We start from the raw sequence: 21,793 nt of genomic DNA, 5'->3' as shown, positions 1-21,793 counted from the left end.
GCCAAGTATAAACAGAAAGGTCTGGGTTCAGTCACTACTGTGTCCTCCAAAAAAAAACAAAAACAAAAACAAAAACGTTAAGAGTCAGATGTTGAAAAGGTTGTTAGAACAAATACATAAACTACCAGTGAAAATACTAAACCATAACTAATAGTTGAGCTTTACTTTTAAACAACTTAAACATTCTTTTCCTTTGGCTGTGGTAAAAACAAAGAAAGGATATTGTTGCAGCCAAATAAAAAATCTGTTTAAAGGGTTATTTATCAGACTTGGGTAGATTCTTGCAGGTCATTGATCCCAATTCTGAATAGTGAGTAGATACTATGAAAGACAGTTTGTGAAATCTGAACCCCTTTATTATAGTTTTATGTAAAGACAGAAGCAGATATCTAGCTGGATTTCGTGTACTGTGTGGAAATGACTTTTTAAGTCCTTCAGTAGTCTCTTCTCATGCAGATTTGAGTATGAGCACAGTTGAAGAGGATTCTGACACAGTAACAGTAGAAACTGTGAACTCTGTGACGTTTACTCAGGACACAGACGGGAACCTCATTCTTCATTGCCCTCAGAATGGTAGGAGACTTTGATGACTATTCAAACTGGGGATGTCTCCGTTTTATTTTGTCTGTCACCCACACACATAGCTTAGGCCAGTATACTTGAGAAAGTGATGGTATCTTTGGATTGTGGATTAATATTAAATTATGTGTGTGTGTTTAAAAAATACCTTAGTATTTTTAAGTTAGCTGAATTTTAGTCTAGTAACCATTTTACATGGAATATAAATCTCTGAAGATGGTACAATAGCTATAATACATTTTTAGATCATTTCTTACCAGAGTATATTTGACATATAAGTAGTTCTGCCATTGATTGATGCTGATACAGGAAACAGGATTTTATGTGACTGATTCAAAAGTTTGTGAAGTAAGTGTGTGTGTGTGTGTGTGTGTGTGTGTTCATTCTTTACTAAGCTACTTTCTGTCTTATTGCTCTGGAGTCCCTGGATTATTTCCCTCAGTCATTTTAGCCACCTGCTATGGTGGCTCGTGTTTCTGTCTTTATTACTAAATTTTACTAAATGTCCCAAGCACACTCTCCACACTGCACTCTACTTTTTACTTACAGTCTCTGTGGTCACAGCTAAGAATAAGTGGTGACTTAACTGGAGGTATGCTGTTGGAAAGCTCTGTTTATCCCTGTTATGCGTCGTCTTTGTTTGGTCAGATTATCTTTCTCATCTGGGTAACTCTGGGCTACTCTCCAGTTTTCCTGTTTCTTGATGCTGTTTTGAAAGCTTACCAGGATGTTTTGAGAAAATATTTTGGGTACTTTTGATACTTTATTTTCTTCCTCCTATCCTGCCTGCCTTCCAGAGTATCCACAGTCCATGTGACTATATTCTAATAGTTCATAGTCATTGTATTTTCATAACATTTGTTTTCTTCAATTCTACTGCACATTTTGCTGTTACTGGCAGAAGGAACTAACATGTTTCCCTGCCCCATTTTTTCCTCCCTCAAGCTCATGATACCTCCAGGAGAAACCTCCCTTCATATTCAATCTCAATGTGTTTCTTCTGTGTCCTGTGACAGCGTCTCCATTCCACTTTCACAACTCTGAGTACACCGTTTTGAAATTGTTCATTTAGCTATTACTAGGCCATAACTTCTTTCGTGGGGTATCTTTTCCTTGATAAGGTACCCTTCCTTCATAGGGTATCCTTTCTTGAGAGGGTATCCTTCATTGTACTGTTCCAAACACTTAGAACAGACTATAGACATGTAGTAACTATCTGAATGAATCTGACAACCAGCCTCCTCTTTGTGAAATCTTTGGAAAACCAAGCTAGTTAGAAGGTGGCACTTTGTCCATGACAGTTCTTGGTACAAGAACAGGGGCTGAGTACTACTGAAAGCAAGGAGAAGGCAGTGTGCTTGGAGTCCTTGTGTAGCTGGGTGAATTTTATTTAGTATGAGCAGGTGGGTGGAAGGATGGTTTTAAATGGATGAGAAAATTGCTGCAGAGACGGCTGTACCAGGTAGAGATTTTGTGTTTTCATAATTGGTTTGAAGATTTTGAACATTGTGTCTGTTTTCTTTCCCCTTCCTCTAGATCCTGATGAGATAGACTCAGAAGACAGTACTGAGCCTCCGCGTAAGAGGCTTTGTTTGTCCCCTGAGGATGACCAGAGCGTTGATGACGCTGCTCCCTGCATCTCAGTCGTTGCACTCCCACGTAAGTCTCCTGAGAACAGGCCCTCTGAGTCTGATGTTAGCCGTGCGAGCCAGTCGGCATTTCTAGGGAGACGTGAGCTCTACTTAGTCAGAAAATTGTTTTCAAACAAATGCTGATGGGTGTTTATTGTATGTAGCATTAATTGCCTTTACGTATTGTCCAACCTCTTCAACACTTCTTTACTCTCAACCGGCTGCTGTAGACTTTATAATGAATATGCGTGTGCACCTGCTTTGTTCAAGAGTATAATATAAGGTTTTTAAGCCACATCCTTCCCCCAGGCCAACATGCTGTGCAGTAGGTACTGTTACCATTCACACACGGAAGTGAAGGAAAGGAAGCTCAGCGAGACCGTGCATTTAGACAGTTGCAGGTAGTCTGGTTCCTCTAGCACGTGCTGTAGCCCTCCCTCATGCTCATCTGCATGGGAATTAAAGGAGGTGCCTAGTTTACTTCATCGTAACACAGCCCTTAGTATGTTTAGATTCTAACAGCCTTCGAGTAGGCTAGACTCCAGAGAAGATAGAATGTTTCAGATGAAATGCCATTGGCAACGGCATACCAGCAACAGCAATAGATCATATCTCTGATTTGCTTAGTAAAGAATATGAAACCCTGTTCCTTTAGAGCCGGAATAGATGCCTTCATCCGTGGTAATAGAAATCATGTGGCGGTTGATGGTACTTTAATAAAAATTACCATTCTCAAAAATTCTGACTTTACACTTAAGCATCAGGTGAAATCATATCTTATCAACGAAATTAAGACTAGGTTTTTAGCATAGAAAATTGTATCTTAGCAAGTAGTATGCACGTAATTGCTTAAATTGAACAGGAAAGAAACAATTTTACTATAATTTACTATGCATTAAAAATCCTGTTCAGGCTAATACTGTTTTCAAGTATACCATATTTGTGCCCAAAGTTTTGAACTAAATGAATCTTCCTGTCGATTCATGTTTTTAAATGTCTTCTACTGTGTCACTCAATTTTAATAATTAATTGGCCTACTTACACTGATATAATCCTACGTGAATATTTTATAAGCCAGTTTTTTGAACAATTTTTTGTGCTAAGTCATGACAGGTTAAGTTCGTTATTTAAAGTGCTTAGTTCACTCTGCACTTGGCACTTTGTTCCATTCTTATGACAGTAAGTCTTTGTTCATCACCTAATAGACATGGAGACGCTGACACTAGTGTGGAGGTGACACTCAATTTGCTCATTACATATGGGACATAATTTGGAGTCTAATACAAGACTGAACTTAATAAGCTAGGCTCTGGGTATATATTCTCACATTTGTAAAAGTTGTTGATAAAATCAAGTTAGGAAGGTTTCTCCTTTAAAAGAAAAATAGTAAGCTATAGTGAAGGTGCAGAGTTTGGCCATTTGTCCCCTCAGCCCTTGACTCTGAAGAGTAGGTAAGCCGCCTGTCCCAAGAAGCTGAGGCCAGCTAGTCCTGCCCACCACCCCAGGAAGCAAGCATCCCACCCCTGCCCCCCCACAGCTTTGTGAAGGTGACTGTGTGTGGTTTGTATACACTGATGGGCATTCTTTCCTTGTGCCCACTAGGGCAGCCTCATCTCCACAGAAGTCGTCTGACATCTGTGTACACTCTGCCACACCACCAAGTATGCTGGGCCTACTGGAGTAGACCTGTTTCCATGTGGCCTTTACAAATTAGCAGGTGCTTTACCTCCATAACACTCTGGCTACATCTTGCCTAGAAGGGACCATAGTGGCTACATCATAGTTGACAGCATCAACCCACAGAAACTGACAGGGAGCACGTGATGCCTAGATCCACTGGCTAAATACCACTAAGAGAGCTGCATCTTAGCAAGTAGGATAATCCCACTCATACTTTATGGTCTAGGCCACCAAGTCACCCATAGGTTACAGCTGAAGAAGTTAGATAAACATTTAACTGCTACATCTCCCTGGGACCAAAGCCAAAGTAGTCTACCCAACCGGTGCCTTAGGTCACATCTCTAGGAAAAAATTCTACCTATGAAACTAGTAGAAGCAACTTAATGTACAGATTTACATGTTTAATGTATTTAGGGACAAAGACACACATACACACAAATAAGGAAACATGTTACTGCTAAAAGAATAAAGCTAAAGGAAGCAAGTTCAAAGAAAAGAAAATAAACAATTTGCCTTTATAATAGTTTAAATAATAATTCTAGTTCAGTAAAGCATGAGAGAATGAAATTAGGAAAATACCTTTTGTTCTAAAATAATCAGGATATATTAAAAAATATAATTGGAGCTAAAGAATGTAGTAAATGAAGTCTTAAAATATAATAGAGTTTTGGGATCCAGCAGAGGAAGAACCTCTGAGTCCAGATTTCTGAGTTTGAAGTTATAGTAGCTGTTTAGAAATAACTTAGATTAAAAGAAGAAAGCATCTGTAAGACTTGTGGTTAAGCAAATAGTACTATTATTCGGATTTCGTAATAGAAGGAAAATAGGCATATAAAATGAATACAGCAAAAAAGGGCATTTTTTTCAAGTCTTCAGTTAATGTATACTTCCAGGTCCAAGAGCCTGAGAGACCCCTAGTAGATTCACTCAAGAAAGGTCCTCCCTTAGGTGTATATATGTATATAGTCAAACTAACAAAGGCCAAGACAAGAGTGCCAACACGTGGGATCTTCTCTGGACTAGCTGCAGACTTCTCAGCAGAACGTCTAAGGGCTAAAAAAAGAATGAGACATACTCAAATTGTACAAATAAATAAATCAATTCAACAAAGTACTACCAATCAAAATGAAAAGTGTCTTTCCAAGACAAGCTAAACCAGACAATCCACTTCTGTCAAACCACACCAGCTTTATTATACTGAGACTCCTTCACTACAATCAGAAGGACATCTATTAAAACAAACAAACAAAAAAAAAAAACCTCGGAAGTATAAGATACATAAAAAAGACAGACTAATTAAATCTTACCAGTACCAAGAAACAGCTATCCAAGAGGAAAAAGGAAATTAGTGTATACTAAGAAAACTCCAATTTTAATAAAACCACAAGAATATAAATTAACAATATTAATGTTAAATATAAATGGATTAAATTTCACTATTTATGGATTAAAAGGCAAAAATCTTAAGATTAGCTTTCTTATGAGAACACACAGTAAACCAAAAATTAAGGAATGAAAAAATGAAAAGCATCAGGAAGTTATTATTTAAGGAAAAATGGATTTACTTATTTATTTATTTATAGATGGGAAAAACAAAGGTCATCATAATAAAAGGGTCACCTGACCAGGGTGACATAGTAGTTGCAGACAAGTGTACACACCCAATAGTAGAGCACTGTTACATAAACCAAATGTTGGTATAAAGAGATACTTACTGCCTAAAGCGATGGTTGAGGGTTTCAGTTTCCTGTTTTGATCTCTAGACAAATCAGATAGAAAATCAACAAAGAAACATTAGCATTAAACTTCACTATAAACCAAATGGCCATAATAGACTGACATAACATTTCATCCAGGAGTGAATTATTCACTCTCTTCAATACAAGGAGCATTCTTGAGGACAGACCATGCATACATCAGGCCACATTCCAACAAATTTCAAAATGAAGTCATCAGACCACCATGTGAATTAAGTTAGAAAGCAACAGGGAGACCTCAAAAATCAAACAACATGCTATTGAATGAATAATGAATGGGTTAACAAATCCAGAAGAACTATCTAAAACATTTCTAGAAACATGAAGATAGCGGCATGGCTGCCTGGGCCCAAGGGATAAGCAATGTTAAGAGAGAAATTAATAACAGTAAATGCCTACTTTGAAGTAAGAGTTTACATAACCAGGTAATGCACTCAGGTACCTAGCAAAACAATAATAAATCAAACTCTAATCATAAGGGAAGAAATAACAAGTATCAGATCAGATTGAAACAAACTAGATCCTAAAAGTGCAATATAAAAGCTCATTTGAGGAGAGCATATATACTTGATAAATCATTAGATTAATCATAAAAAGACTCAAAATCAGACCAAAATGAGAAATTATAATTGGTACAACAGAAATATGAAGAATTAGAGGTACCTGTATTTTTAAATGACTATGCCAATAAATGGGAAAACAGAAAATTTGAACAGACCAATAGTGGATAATGAGATAGGTCATCTCAGGCTAAGTAGAATGGCTGTAATTAAAAACAAGGGTGCAGCAAAAGAATGTACTGCCATTCTGGAAGACAGCATGAAGGCTCTTCCTGAAGTAAAATTGATAGATAATCTATCAGAAGATGCCTGCATTTCACATTCCCATGATCATAGCACTGTCTTAGTAGCCAAGATGTGGCGTCCATCCATAGATGAAGAAAATGTACATGGAAATTGTGGAATATTAATTTGGACGTAAAAGAATAAAGTGCTGCATTTAAAGCAACAGCATGTCTTAGGTGAAGTAAGCCAGGCACTAGAAGCTGAAGAGATTGATTTCTTGGAGGTAGGAAGTAAAACGGTGGTTGCTGGAGTTGGGAAGGATGGGAGTAGGTGTGGGGAGCCTGAATAAAAGGCACCAGGATGCAGTTAACTGGAGAGGGGAGATTAGTGTTCTGTGATGAAGTAAAAGACTGCTGTTCCCCATGTAGGGAAGTGGGCCTAGAGACAAAAGCTAGGATTGGAGCATGGAATGCTGTGTCTCACGCTAAACACTTAATTATACTTCATGCAGGTTGGCTGGTTAGTATTACGATTTATATTCAGGCTTCACATTTAGTTCATTGTAGCTCACTACTTCCTTTGTGGTCACTTGCCAGTGCATTTATACCATTTCTTGCTCATGGTCATGGGAATTAATTACCTGTGGGTTTGGTGATTCTTTTGAGGCCCCGGTCACTCATTCTTTGTGTTCTCCTTTTGCTGCTCCCATTGCCACTCAAGTCTCTTGTTGCTGGTGTGCGTTTGTGGCCTTTCAGACCTGTTCCCGCTGTTGGTTCTTCTCTCCAGCTCTTCCCTCTGTAGTGCTCAGTGATCCGTTTCAGCTCTGAACCCACTGGTGGGCCACGCAGTCAGGGTTTGTTCTTCTGCACTGTGTCCTTCCTTTTCTCCTTAGCCTGTGGTAGTTTTGTCGTTAATCATTATATTCACGGTCCTGCAATTACCTTCACATGCCTTTCTTTCATTGTTCTTTGGTTAAACTTCAATCCTGTCTTAATTGGGTTTTGCCTGTCTATGTCTAGCACAGCTATTCAAATGGTTTTGGAGAAAGGCAGGATGAACAAGCTGCCTTGGCTCTATCCCTTACAAGTAGGACATGTGCTCTAGCAGGACATGTCACACCAGTCTCACTCAAATTCTCCTCCTGTCTACTCTGAGATCAGTGTTTCTTGCCCCAAAATGTGACAGCTGCACCTTTCTTATTCAGAGGACAACCTTGCTTTCTATTTCAGAGACAATTGCAGTAGTGAGAAAATAGACTGTACACTCTGTTACCACATGTGTCTTCACCTGTGTCTGTGTATCCTTGTCTTCACCCTGACCAGCTAAAGCTTTTCCATGTACCAGCTCCATGACTTTGAATACTCAGAGATGTGGTTCTCAGGTCTGTCTTCTGAATCACTAATGGCTCATTCTCTACCTTGATGATTCCCATTAGTGTTAAACACATGTTTTTCTGTAAACTAAAGCCCTGAAGTCATTTTTGGCCACTGTCCAACAGCCTGTCCTTCCCTCCATGTCGTTCCAGTTTTCCTGAATACATTCCAGGGTTTCATGCTTTACCAAACTTTTTCCTAGGTCTCCAGAGATCTTGTGGCAAATCCAGTATTCTTTCTTTTTCTCCCTCTTTCTGATTTTGTCTTTTCTGTCAAAAGCTTTTATCACTGGCTTCTGGAAACACTTTTCTCTGGTTTTCTTTTACATGCCCGTCTCTTAGTTTGACGTGCGCATGTCACGCCAACCTCTAAATATGGAACCCCCAGAACTCAGACTTGGCTCTTAGATTGCTGCTTCATTACCCATGTGATCTTACCTGGTGGTTTTTCTCTCTGGTGATGACAACCCCACTTACTTTAGCCAGACTTCTCTTAGATGTGCCTGTTACATTAGAGCCACCTGCAGGGTTTCCTGAATTCTTGATGTTTGGTAAATATCTCAGGCATGTATTTAAAACTGGCTTCCTGAAAATTCACAAATGCTTAATAGTAGTCTCTTCTTGTTGCCTACACTTAAGAAGGAAGAAAGCACCTGTCATTCATCCTTGACTTGTCCATTTCTCACACATCTAGTTTGTCTTCAAATCATATTGGCTCCGTCACAAACATTTATTCAGAACTTGAACTACTCCTGTTTCCACCTAGTCCAGTGTCTTCTCTTACATTACATTAGCCTCTTACTGATCTCACTCTAGCCTTCTACCCTTCACATTGTTTCCCTCATAGCAACTAGAGCAGTCCTGTTAAAATCAAAATGTTGGTATCATTTCTCTGCCCAGAATCGTCTTGTGGTGTCTGGTCTCAGTTGAAGTTGACATCTTGGCTTTTCAGTGACTACAAAATCTCACAGTCTCCTGTTCTTACTTCATCTTCTGCAGCAGCAATGGACTTGATTATACTTGTGCCATTCTAAGCATGCCCTATCGCAAAGCCTTTGTGCTCTTTGTTTCTTAAGATGCCTCCTGCAAGACACCATCAAGACTACCTTTCTTACTTTGTCCCAGGGTTTGTTGCCCCAGCTCCTACCTAAAATGTCAAACATACTGCTTCAGTCCACCTCATTCCCTTCTCTGTAAGTGTCATCCAATATGGTATCTTGTTCACTTTTAGAATGTAAGCCCCCATGAAAGGACCTTCCCACCTGGCACACATGGCTACTAGCAAATTAACATGCAGTACATTGTTAGAAGGGTGTTAGGAAACTAGATGATCACATTTTCCTCATGGATTTTGTTAGGGTAATTAGATCCTATGATTATTATTGCGGAGATGAATCATTATTTTCTTGAAGTTTCAGAAAATGATCAGAGCTTTGAGGTGACCATGACGGCAACCACAGAGGTGGCAGATGATGAACTTTCTGAGGGAACTGTGACACAAATTCAGGTATAGTACATCTTTTAAACTGGTTTTAGTGAGGAACATGGTTATTATATGCAGCTTAAGTAAAAAATGATAAGCATATACTCTGGCAGCATTGCAACAATGAAATCAATTTAAGACCTATCACTGAGGTTTCTAGTCTCCACATGTTGTAAGCAAAAGTAGATTCTGAATATTTGTTCCTTATAGAGTAGTTCTGACTGTTGAAATGAAAAATGATGGGTGTGTATTCGTCTATGCAGTGATTATGGTCGTATTGTTTCATCTGGTGCTTGTATAACTTGTATAGCTAGATATCTCATGTGTTGTGAGGTTGGCTGGTGGATGGGCCTTAAAGTTCTTTTTTTTTTTGCCTTTTTTTATATTTTCAGTTAGAAGCAAGCTTGCTTCACATGTCAATCCCCTCTCCCTCCCCTCCTCTCCCGCCCCCCTTCTGCTTTCCCCCAACCCCTCCCCCAATCCCCATTCTGCTTTCCAAGGAGGGTGAGGCACTTCATGGGGGATCTCAAAAGTCTGTCATATCACTGGGGCAGAGCCTAGCACCTCCTTCATGTGTCCAGGCGGAGACAGCATCCCTCCAAGTGGAATGGGCTCCCAAAATCCATCTGGATGACAAGAATAAATGTTAATCTATTGCCCAAGGCCCCAAAGAATGCTGAGGCCTCCTTCTGATACCCACATCCAATGGAGGTTTGGATCAGTCCCATGCTGGCCTCTCAGCCATCAGTCTGAGATCCATGAGCTCCCCTTGTTCAGGTCAGCTGTTTCTGTGGGTTTCACCTACCAAGTCTTTACCTCTTTGCTCATCACTCCTCCTTCTCTGCAATTGGGTTCTAGGAGTTCAGTTCAGTGTTTAGCTGTAGGTGTCTGCCTCTGCTTCCATCAGCCACTGGATGAAGGCTCTAGGATGGCATATAGTGTATTCATCAATCATGCTATCAGGGAAGGGCATTTAAGGTAGTCTCTCCAGTATTGGTTAGATTGCCAGCTGGTATCATCCTTGTAGGCCTCTGGACATCTCACTAGTACCAGATCTCTCTTCACACCTATAATGGCTCCTTCTATTATGGTATCTCTCCTCTATTTTTCCCCTGACTCAACTTTCCTGTTCCCCCATGTCCTCCTCTCCCCGGCTCTTCTCTCCCTCTCTTTCTCCCAGCTTCCTCATCCCTTCCCTGGTGCTCCTAATCCCCTCAGAAGATTGTGTCCCATTCCCCTTCTCTTGGGTACCATGCATATCTCTCTAAGGGTCCTCCCTGTTTCTCAGACTCTGGCTTTGGGATTGTGGGCTGGCACTCCCCTGTTTCATGCCTAAAATCCATATATGAGTGAGTACATACCATGTTTGTCTTTTTGTGACTCGGTTACCTCACTCAAGACGGTTTTGTCTAGTGCCATCCATTTGCCTGCAAATTCCAAGATTCCGTTCTTTTTTTCCCTCTGAGTAGTACTCCATTGTGTAAATGTACCACAATTTCTCTATTCACTCTTCAGTTGAGGGGCATCTGGGTTGCTTCCAGGTTCTGGCTACTACAAATAATGCTGCTATGAACATAGTGGAACAGATGTCCTTGTTATACGAATGTGCATCTTTTGGGTATATGCCTAAGAGGGGAATTGCTGAATCTTGAGGTAGATTGATTTCCATTTTCCTGAGGAATTTCCATACTGATTTCCAAAGTGGCTGTATGAGTTGGCACTCCCACCAGCAGTGGAGGAGTGTTCCCCTCTCTCCACATCCTCTCCAGCATAAATTGTCCCATGTGGCACTGTGAAGAAGGTATATTCTTTTGGATGGAATGTTCTATAGATGTCTGTTAAGCCCAATTGGGTCATAACTTCCTTTGTTTTTTTGTTAAGTTTCTGTCTGGTGGTCCTGTCTAGTGGTGAGAGTGGAGTGTTAAAGTCTCCCACTGTAAGTGTGTGACGTCTTCTGTGTGATTTGAGTTTCAGTAATGTTTCTTTTATGAATGTGGCACCCTTGTATTTGGGGCATAGATGTTCAGAATTGAGACTTCTTCCTGATGGAATTTTTCCTGTGAAGAATATGAAATGACCTTCTTCGTCTCTTTTGATTGATTTTTGTTTGAAGTCTAATTTGTTTGATACTAAGATAGCTATACCAGCTTGTTTCTTGGATCCATTTGATTGGAAAATCTTATCCCAGCCCTTTACTCTAAGGTAATGTCTTTGAAGTTGAGGTGTGTTTCTTGTATGCAGCAGAGTGATGGATTCTGTCTTCGTATCCATTCTTTTAGCCTGTGTCTTTTTGTAGGCAAATTAAGACCATTAATATTGAGGGAGATTAAGGACCGTTGAGTGTTAATTCTTGTTTGTTTTTGATTTGGTGTTGGTGGTGTTATTGTTTGTATATTTTACCCCTTTTTTCTTTTGTCTTTTGGTAAAGTTGGATCATCTCTTGCCTGTGTTTTGTGAGCGTAGTTGCCTTCCTTAGATTGAAGTTTTCCTTCCAGTACTTTCTGTAGGGCTGAATTTGTGGATATGTATTGTTTAAATCTGATTTTGTTGTGGAATATCTTGTTTTCTCCATCTATAGTGATTGAAAGCTTTGCTGGGTATTGTAGTCTGGGCAGGCATCTGTAGTCTCTTAGTGTTGGTAGACTATCTATCCAGAACCTTTTGGCTTTCAAAATTTCCATGGAGGTATGATTCTGATAGGTTTGCCTTTGTATGTTACTTGGCCTTTTTCCTTTGCTGTTCTTAATATTCTTTCTTTATTCTGTATGCTTGGGATCTTGATTATTATGTGGCGAGGGGACTTTTCTTTTGTGATCCACTCTATTTGGTGTTCTGTAGGCTTCTTGTACTTTCATTGGCATGTCTTTCTTTAAGTTGGGAAAGTTTTCTTCTATGATTTTGTTGAGTATGTTTTCTGCACCTTTGAGCTGGGTTTCTTCACATTCTTCTATACCTATTGTTCTTAGATTTGGCCTATTCACAGTGTCCTATATTTCCTGGATGTTTTGTGTTAAGGATTTGTTGGACCTAAGATTTTCTTTGGTCGATGCATTTATTTCTCCTAGTAAATTTTCAGCACCTGAGACTCTCTCTTCTGACTCCTGTATTCTGTTGGTTATGCTTACATCTGTAGTTCACCTTTTCTAATTCCAGCATTCCTTCAGACTTTTTTTATTGTCTCTATTTCAGCTTTCAAACCTTGCACTGTTTGAATTGTTTCTTGTAATTTTTGGTTTGTCTTTTCCTCCATGTCTTCAAAGTATTTTCTCATTTCTTCTTTTAGGGTCTCTATCATCTTCATGAAGTTGCTTTTAAGATTGTTCTCTTCTGTTTCATCTGTGTTGTGATGTTCAGATCTTTCTGGTGTAGAGTCCCTAGAGTCCAGTGGCATCATGTTGGTTTTTCTGTCGTTGTCTTGTATTGTTGTCTTCCCATCCCTTCTTTCAGTGGGTACAGATGGGGTCTCTTCCTTTCCTGGTGAGTACCGGCCCAAGGTTCTCTTCTGGTAGGTGCAAACAGGTCCAATTCACTGATGGGTCTCACGGTGGGTGCAGATGGGTCTAAGGCACTCCCTCTCTCTGTGGGTAGGAGCTCTGTACTCTGCACTCTGCACTCTGCCTTCTGCCCTCTGCCCTCAGGCTCTCTAGCAGGTTCCTGGTAGCTTGTCCTCTAGGGCAAGTCCAGCTTGCTGCAGTTCCCAGTCTAAGAGATCCCCGCCTTAAAGTTCTTAATGTGAACTTCTTTTGCTGTCTTGATGTAGGCCATATCTGAAATATGTGTGTATTATAAATTTATGTCTGCCTGATTGTGCCTTTTGTTTTAGTTGCCTTATCATTTTGCTTCATATCTTCATTTCATAAACTACTTAGTATTTTTAATTAGAAACATCAGAACATTTTTATGAATCATATCACAGTGGCCTTTTACGTAAGAAATACAAGAGTCCCGGGTTGATACATAACATCAAGAACTGAGAACACCTCAGACATGTGTTCTGTTTAAATGGGCAGGACTTTTTTCAATTCTCGTAAAGCAATAGAAAAATCATTTCTTCAGAACAGGACTTGTCAAGTCAAATTTCATTTTTTTGTTTGTTTATTTTTGTTTTTCTAGACAGGGTTTCTCTGTGTATCAGCCCTATCTATCCTGGAATTCACTTTGTAGACCAAGCTAGCCTTGATTTCACAAAGATCCCTCTGCCTCTGCCTCTGCCTCCCGAGTGCTATGATTAAAGGTGTGTGCCACCTGTCTTCGATGTATATTATTGACTAGATACTGCATATGAGGGAGAAAGAGCATGCAGTTTTCTTCTTTCTGAGATTGTATGATCTATGATCTTACTTTAACATTTGTTCTAAGTCTGTCAATGTTCCTAAAAATTTTGTTATTTCATTCTTTTAGAACTGAGTAGTATTCTATTTTATAAATTTTTATTATTTAGTACTATTTCATTTGACAATGAAAAGGCATTTGACAAAGTCCAACTTGCCAACATGGTAAAACGTTCTGGAGACTTTAGAAGTAAATGGAATATACCTCAAGTGGGGAGGAAGGGTTGTATACAACAGACCTGTAGCCAACCTTTATTAAATGGAGACAAACTGAGATCATTTCCTCTGAAGTCAAGAATGAAACAAGGATATATACTCCCCTCTATTATTCTATAGGATACTTGAAGGTTTAGCTATAGCAGTTAGATAAGAGAAAAGCATAAAGGATAAAAATATGGAAGAAATCATACTATCTGCAATTATAGACCACATGACATTTTACTTAAAGGACTGTATCTAATAACCAAAGCCGTGAAAGACTTCTACAGCAAAAGACTTACGATATGGGAAAAGGAAATCACAAAAGAAACTAGACAATGGAAAGATAGTCCATGTGCCTGGATTGGCAGAATTGATATCATGAAAGTGATTATATGCTACCAGAATCAAGCCATAGAATTAATACAATACTGGTCCAATTTCTGGTGTCACATCATAGGGTTATAAAAACACGACACAAGAATTCATATGGCACCTCAAAAGGTCATGAATAGACAGACAATCCTAAGGAGCAAGAGTACTGCTGGAGTCATTATAATGCCAGACCTCAAATTATAATGATAAAGGCAGCCTGGTACTGAGGTAAAATAGACAGGTAGAGCCAGGTGGTGGTGGTGCACGCCTTTTATCCCAGCAATTGAGAGGCAGAGGCCGGAGGATCTCTGTGAGTTTGAGGCCAGCCTGGTCTACAGAGCCAGTGCCAAGATAGGCTCCAAAGCTACACAGAGAAACCCTGTCTTCAAAAACAAAACAAAGAAATAGACAGATAGACCAATGGAGTAGAATAGAGGACCTAGAAAAATAACAAAGCTGTGCCCACTTAATTTTTAACAAAGATGCCAAAAGCATACTTTGGAAAAAAAGATAGTCTACTCAACAATGGTGTTGGTAAGCCTCTACCTGCAAAAGAATTAAATTCTGTTCTTTCACCTTGAACAAAAATCTTTTCAAAAAGACATCAAATATCTAGAAGAAGAAAACACAGGAGACAGCCTTTCAAGATATTGTGGTAGGCAAGAAATTTTTCCTAGATCGCCATTAACACAGGAACTAGCCTCCAGCATCAACAGACTAGACTACATGGAAACAAAGTTTCTGCAGAGCAGAGGAAACAATCATCCGAGCAAACAGCCCACAGAATGGTAGGAAGTCTTATACCAAGTACACTTCAGACAGCAGCTAATGTCCAGAATCAGAAAAGATTGCAGAAATTAAATACTAAGGAGATAAAACTGCTAGTCAGCACATGAGCAAACAAACTGAAACTTTTCAAAAAGGGCATACAAATGGCCAATAACTGTATTTAGATGTGTTCAATACCTCTAGTTATTAGGGAACTGCAACTTCACGTACAATGTGATCCCCAGGGAGAAATGCCTGTTACCAGCATACCTGACAATAAATGTTCAAGAGGATGTGGAAAGAGAAGAACCCTTCCTCCCAGTTGGGTTGGGGGTGTTCACTAATACAACTATTGTGGTAATCTATTGAGAGATTGGTAGAAAAATTGAAACTAGAACAACCATTTGACCCTGCGGTTTGCCCTGAGAACTCCATGCCAAATGAACCACAGAGGTATCTGCACCCCATACTGCCGTTTTACTCACTACAGCAAAGAATCAGAACCAATCTAGTTATCCATATTCCAAACTTAAAGATCCATAATCTCACTTTCTGTTCATTTTTCAACCCAACTTTTTAGGCAGTTTGCCTCGCAACCTAATTACTGTAAGGTTGCATATTGATAAGGTTTTTGGTTGGTTGGTTGATCAGTTGTTGATTTTTGTTGTTGTTGAGACAGGTTTCCTTTCTGTAGCCCTGGTTGTCATGAGACTAGCTTTGTAGACCAGTCTGGCCTTGAATTCACAATTTATTAAAAAAGCAATAGCACACCAAGTAAACAATGGGTAGTTAAGATTTCTGTATAAAGTAGTGTAATTAGGGTAAAATAGTATAGGGCTTACTGTGCACACATTGAATATATATTAGTAACCTTCAGTCTCTTGCTGTACATAATAAACTTACTGTTATTGGACAATATTGAAAGTTACTGATACCACTTCTTTATTCACTCAATGGTCATTTACAATGACTTAATTAATAATTTTAACTCATTGTCAGGAAAGTTTGAGCTATACTATGTTAACTGCCCAAGAAATCATTTGGCAGGCATCTTTCTGAAATTCATAGACTGGGTTCTACTGTGCAGTTAGTTTTTAGAGGGGGATTTGACTGTCCTTTGGAAGTGATACATTTAAATGATTAAACAAGAGTTTTGTTTTGTGTTCTTTCTGAGACAGGGTCTCAGAAGTCCTAGGCTGACTTTAGACTAGTTGGAGCTCTCTTCCCTCAGTCTCTCATGCTGGGATTACAGGCATGAGCGATTTTAATACAAGGCAATATATGTGCTTGGATATTTTGATAGATTTCATTAATGTATAATACATATGTCAGATCCTTTGGAATTGTGATTTCATTTCATGTCTGTGTGTGTGTATTTGTATGTGCATGCATGTGTGCACATGTACATGCTACAGCACACATGTGATTGTCAAAAGATACCTTACAGATGTGGATTCACTCCTACCACATTGTGGATTCTGGGAATTGAATTCAGGTCAGCAAGATTGATGGCAAATGGTCATTTGCTTTAAATGTCTGCAGAGAACATCAGAACCAAACAAACATTTGGAAAGATTATGAAATTTTCTCCTTTTGGAAATGTGCTATACCTTTAGGTCAGTTTACTCTTTTGGGGGGTACATTTTCTCTGGGTGTTTCCCCTTCTTTGAGTGTCTCGTTTGTCTAGTGGTCTTCAGATCCCTTAGTTGGATGCTTTATTCTCCTGCAAAGACAAAAACAGAAACCTGCCCAGCCCTAATTTTGGGGAATTCCTTTTTAGCAGGTTATATCCTTGTTAATGCAAAATGTTTTTTTGGCAACAGAAAAAGAATTATCTTTTAATCATGAAAAATTTATTAATATTTTTTAAACCTGATCAAATGAAAGGCATTTGTTAGTCTTATAAGTTAGTTTGGATTAAATGGCCAAGCTGTTCTAATCATGAGGTCTCTCTGTTGGAGAGACTTTATCAGTCTTGATGGTATCCATAGCTTTTCTTCTTCTGTGGAAACAAAAGCAAAAACTCTTTCTCAGCATAACACATATGCTGGTTTTCATTCAGACTTATAGACTGATTTAACTCAGTAGTTTCTATTGTTCAATGTCTCTCAGCTGTTACTTTCTCGTTAGCATTTAGAAAATGTCTAAACTTCTGAATCTGATGTCTGTTTATAGCTGATATCAATCTTTGTAAAAAAAAATGTCAGTGAAGGCTTCCTTTGGGACTTGTATAATTTTAATAAATTACTCAGACCTCTTTTCTGAGTCTTCAGTCCAGTCCCAAGCATTCAAAGCTGCTATCTGACATATCGCCAAGGTGTGATCATCAAATCTAAACCGTCTTTGTCAACTATTCACTGTCACAGGGAGGCTGTTCTTAGGAAATCTCAACACCTCTAGCCTTATTTCACTATTCACCCTAGCTCCTTCTCTACTATGTTTTCACTGTAACTGAGGACCAGCTTCTAACATTGCTGTGAATAAATCTTTCCAGTCTTGTGGAGTAATTCTGTTCTGAATGGCCCATGAATATAACATCTATCTGCCTTACAAAGATGAATTAAAATGACTGTTTCCTTCAGTCTCTTCAAATCTAACGTTTCTTCAGGATTCCAATTAGCATTTGAATAGGCTTAAGGTTATCTATCATCTGATATGATATGGATAAATTTAAGGAATTTCCTAATAACCTTGGGCCTCTCCTGTTCAGTTTCATAATGCAATGTGTGAGGTTTTGCTCAATTCCTCTGTGTCTGAGGGTTTTGTTTGTTTTTGTTTTGTTTTCATTAGTAGGTCTTTCTAAGGCTTGTATCTTATCAGTAGTAAATCCTTCATGGGCTTGTATCCTACTAGTATCAAATCTTTTTAAAGTTTGTTATCAATAGTAAGTCTTTCTAAGGCTTGTATCTTACATATTTAGCACAATTGCCAAATGGCTTTTTTAAGAATAAGATATGAATTACCAAACTGATAATAATTATGATTGACATGTCAGTCCTAGCTAAATTGTTTATCCCCTCATTTATTTTTTCTGTTTGTAAGCTATTCATAGTAGCACTAACTCTGCATTGTGATATTTCCAATTCTCAACATTGGAAAGATTCCCGCCCCCCTCTCTTTTATATGAGCCTAATTCTCCCTTTAAGAATTGTCAGGTGCCTCACCAGATCTGGTGACAATGGCAGTGAAGGCAGAGCTATGCACGAGTGTAACCAGCTGTGTCAGTGGCACTCAGTCGAGGGATGGGGCGCAGCTAGCTGTCGCTGCTTAGTGTAGCTGGACACAGGTGGACACTGGCAGTGGCGGCAGCAGTAAAAGCCCAAGCCCCCAGTGGCTCTTAAGGCAGCAGAGCTGGCCTGGGCTCATCGCCCATGGAGGGGGTCCAGGGAAGGCCCGTATGGCGTGAAATGAGGACATGAGCCAGTCCCCAGATTACCCCAGTGACATTTGGGGCCAGGGGTGGGCAGCTGCTGGAGGCTACTGTAGGAAGACTGCAACAGAAAACCAGGCACGGAAGGCCTGTGGGCAGGAGACAAAGCTGGCTGCAGCAGTGGTTGCAAAGTGGCGGGCTTACCGCCTTGGTGTGGTGTGATTTAGTAATGCCCATGTGTGTGCCAGATGTAATGATTATCTAAATTATTCTATTATTATTAAAATGTAGTCAGGAGTAGGGTATGAACCTGGTAGATCCAGTGACAGAAAACCCTCCTCTGCTTTTCCAAGATCCAAAAAGACCCAAGAAACTCCTGAGCCCCTCATCCTTCCTCCCTGTCTCCCACTCTCCACATCTGAGTTGACCAAAAAACTTTGGCTTATTCTGGTTAACTGAGCGTGAATTCCTTCCTCTGTATCAAGGTTCAGTTTATTGACAGTTCCGGGGGACAGAGCAAACAGATCTCCTGCGACAATTCCGTTCCTCTTCAGATTAGCTCAGTCTCTGTTGATAAGAGAAACGGTCCATTCGGTTCTTAGAATTTACCTCCAGGCAGTGACTTAGCACAGCAGCATATTTAGACCAGAGACTAAACCAAATGACAGTTAATCATGTGACTCTCCTTATGTGCCTATGACAGCGCCATACATGATGTGGTAGCACTGTTGCCAAATATGTCCGCTTTACAATGTCATTGCCTTTATGCCCAGGGTCAAGTCTGTTCTGTGTAGCTTTCTTCCTGCCTACTTAGTCTGAATATACTAAAACTGCCAGTGATGAGTATATAAAGATCATGCTGGTGTAAACCGTCTTAGGTTTTGAACACTATCTTCACAAGCTTACACAAAATTAAGTAAAACAGACAGTAGTTTTGCAGTAATTTAAGTAAGTCTGATAATCTTTTATGAAGAAACTATTAGGTCAGAGAAAATCACCCATGAGGACATTAGCCAGTCATAACATCCAAGGACAGGAGACCACTTTTTCCTATCTGAAGCTGATGTCAACTGGATGGAAAAGTTCATTTTGCATACAAAATATCCAAATGATTTTGGAGTATCTTTTTGGTTTTTCGAGACAGGGTTTCTCTGTGTAGCTTTGTAGACGAGACTGGCCACGAATTTAGAGATCTGCCTGCCTCTGCCTCCCAAGTGCTGAGATTAAAGGTGTGCGCCACCAGAGTGTAGCTGAATGTCTTTTTTCTTAGGTTGGTTGTTTTTCATTTTCTTTTGAGACAGGATCTCTTTATGGATCTGAGTATCCTGGAACTCATTGTGTAGACCAGGCAGCCTTGAACAGAGATCTGCCAGCCTCCGCCTCCTCCTCCCACGTACTGGGACTAAAGGCATGCACAACTATACACTGTAGCACAAGCTCTAATTGGTCTTCATAATAAAAATCCAGAGTCAGATATTAGGGGTAAAAGCTGAATATCCTATTTTCATTTTCTGAAGCAGAATCTCACTATATAGCACAGGCTGGCAAACTCAAAATTACCCTGCTTTGGCCTCCCAAATGCCAGGATATTAGGTATGTACCATAACACCCATATAATGATTTAAGTAGTGCAGTATCGGCCCAAAATATAAAAAGCTTAAGACAATGCATACATGAAAGTGAATTATTATATTAGAATTTTATAATTCCTAGCATGAACAAATGTCAATCAGGCTGGGCATTAAATCAAGCTGCTCACCCTCCCCCCCTCCTTTTTTCTTTTTAAAGATTTTACAGAATGATCAACTAGATGAAATATCTCCATTGGGTACTGAGGAAGTTTCAGCGGTTAGCCAAGCATGGTTTACAACTAAAGAAGATAAGGATTCTCTCACTAACAAAGGTACAATAAACTGAAGTTTGGATCCCAGTACTGGAAGCCATGGGCCTAAAAAGGCCTGTTGTCATCAAGATTCTGAATTGAACTTTCTGATGGATTTAAATTTCACCATGAATGATACCACTATGCCATTTATTCTACAATGACTATTACCTTTTTATTTCTAATACAAACTTAAGTTTTGCCGCGTTATTTTTGAACAGATAAACTGTGGTGACATTTAAGAGACAAGTCAGTTATTGCTTGTAAGAGGAGAAAATGAGTCTTACTTGTGTTGGAGAGTCTCTTAGAAGCTTAAGTGAGATAGCATTTACAGTGCTGTGCTGCTCACCAGCATAGCTGGGGAAGCTGTTATCAAAGAGCCAAACAGTGGTGTGCAAAGAAGCAGAGACACGTGAATAAATCTCAGCCACAATACGGTGATACTCTTAACATTTATTCACTTGGTATCCAGCTGATTATGTTTATTTAGCCCTAGAATCTTCTGTGCTTATTCTTTTGCCTATAAAATTAATTTCTTAATGAAAGTTTTCCAATCTTTTGACTATGATTTGACTCTCCTTACTTTTGTCTCAGTAGTTTTATTCTTCTGAAAGAGAAGTAGTACATTAAAAATTGTTTCATTATCTTTATTCAGTAGGTTACAACAATTACCACACTCGAGGATGTTTCAGACGAATGAAAAACTAGATTAGCCCAGTTCTATTTGCAGTGGCAATTCTATCACAAAGAAAACTGCTGTATTTTATTCCTCTCAAAGGGTATTTTGTGTAATAGTTCTTTTACTTATACTATTTTTTTAAAGGACACAAATGGAAGCAGGGGATGTGGTCCAAGGAAGAAATCGATATTTTGATGAACAACATTGAGCGCTATCTGAAGGTACCCATGAAACAGTTTTCAGGGTTCAGTACTTTGTATGCTGATGATTGCAAGCGTACCCAGGTAGTACTGTGTCATTTCTGTGAGTGTCTCACTGGTTTTTATAACAAGATTGATGCCTTAATAATTTCAAGATCTATGAGGGTAGTGTTATATTTTTAAAACAAATTTTGAATTTTAACCACAAAGTAGTTTTAGTTACTTGATGAAGTTAGGACAGAAATCTTCGTAACTTCTCGACTTCCTAAGGCTTTCCTTATCTTTTCAGATAGCCTGAGAGTTCAGCTTGTCCACACCCTGGGGTTTGCATCTTCTTTCAACTTAAATCATACTAGTTTCATTGCTTTTTTTTTTTAATCAACTTTAAATTCATTTGCATAGGCTGTTATCTTGCAGTTCTTGTCATCTTTACTAATGTCCATTGGATGTAGAATTTTTGAGGAGTCACTAGAGACAAGAATCCTCAATAGGTCCTATCTGTGGAAAAAAAGAAAACAGTGAAGAATTATCTAAGGTTTCTCCCATGCAAATGCTGTGTATGAGTTGCACCTTAAGAATTCAGGGGAAATTTGTTTATTCTCAGGATTGGAACAACTAAGCAAAAAAAAAGAATTTGGTTTGTATTTTGAGGCAGGGTCGTACTTTGTAGCCTGAAACTCGCTGTGTAGTCCTGGCTGACTGG

General features: G+C 39.2%; 1 protein-coding gene and 1 long non-coding RNA gene across 6 annotated transcripts in view; one reads left to right on the top strand and one right to left on the bottom strand.

The window, feature by feature from the left end:
• Window positions 1-21,793, top strand: part of Dmtf1 (cyclin D binding myb like transcription factor 1) — a 58,126-nt gene that overhangs the window by 15,424 nt on the left and 20,909 nt on the right. For 3 of the 5 annotated variants that reach the window (XM_005083591.4, XM_005083590.4, XM_021234978.2), the window contains exons 3-7: window positions 457-573; window positions 2,116-2,238; window positions 9,217-9,311; window positions 20,118-20,232; window positions 21,035-21,111. In XM_005083591.4, the coding sequence (XP_005083648.1) occupies window positions 465-573; window positions 2,116-2,238; window positions 9,217-9,311; window positions 20,118-20,232; window positions 21,035-21,111 (519 nt within the window). In that variant the 5' untranslated portion in view covers window positions 457-464. The remainder of the gene's footprint in view (window positions 1-456; window positions 574-2,115; window positions 2,239-9,216; window positions 9,312-20,117; window positions 20,233-21,034; window positions 21,112-21,793) is intronic. The other 2 variants (XM_040728778.1, XM_040728779.1) reach the window with 2 other exon arrangements.
• LOC110343445 lies at window positions 4,669-9,223 on the bottom strand. The gene is made up of 3 exons (XR_002385720.2): window positions 7,073-9,223; window positions 5,606-5,649; window positions 4,669-4,943 (listed from the first exon to the last, which is right to left on the bottom strand). It is a non-coding gene; the product is annotated as an uncharacterized LOC110343445 (long non-coding RNA).

This window comes from Mesocricetus auratus, unplaced genomic scaffold, assembly GCF_017639785.1.
Source record: "Mesocricetus auratus isolate SY011 unplaced genomic scaffold, BCM_Maur_2.0 Super-Scaffold_100019, whole genome shotgun sequence".
NCBI lineage: Eukaryota > Metazoa > Chordata > Mammalia > Rodentia > Cricetidae > Mesocricetus > Mesocricetus auratus.
This window is presented reverse-complemented; position numbering and strand designations above follow the sequence as displayed.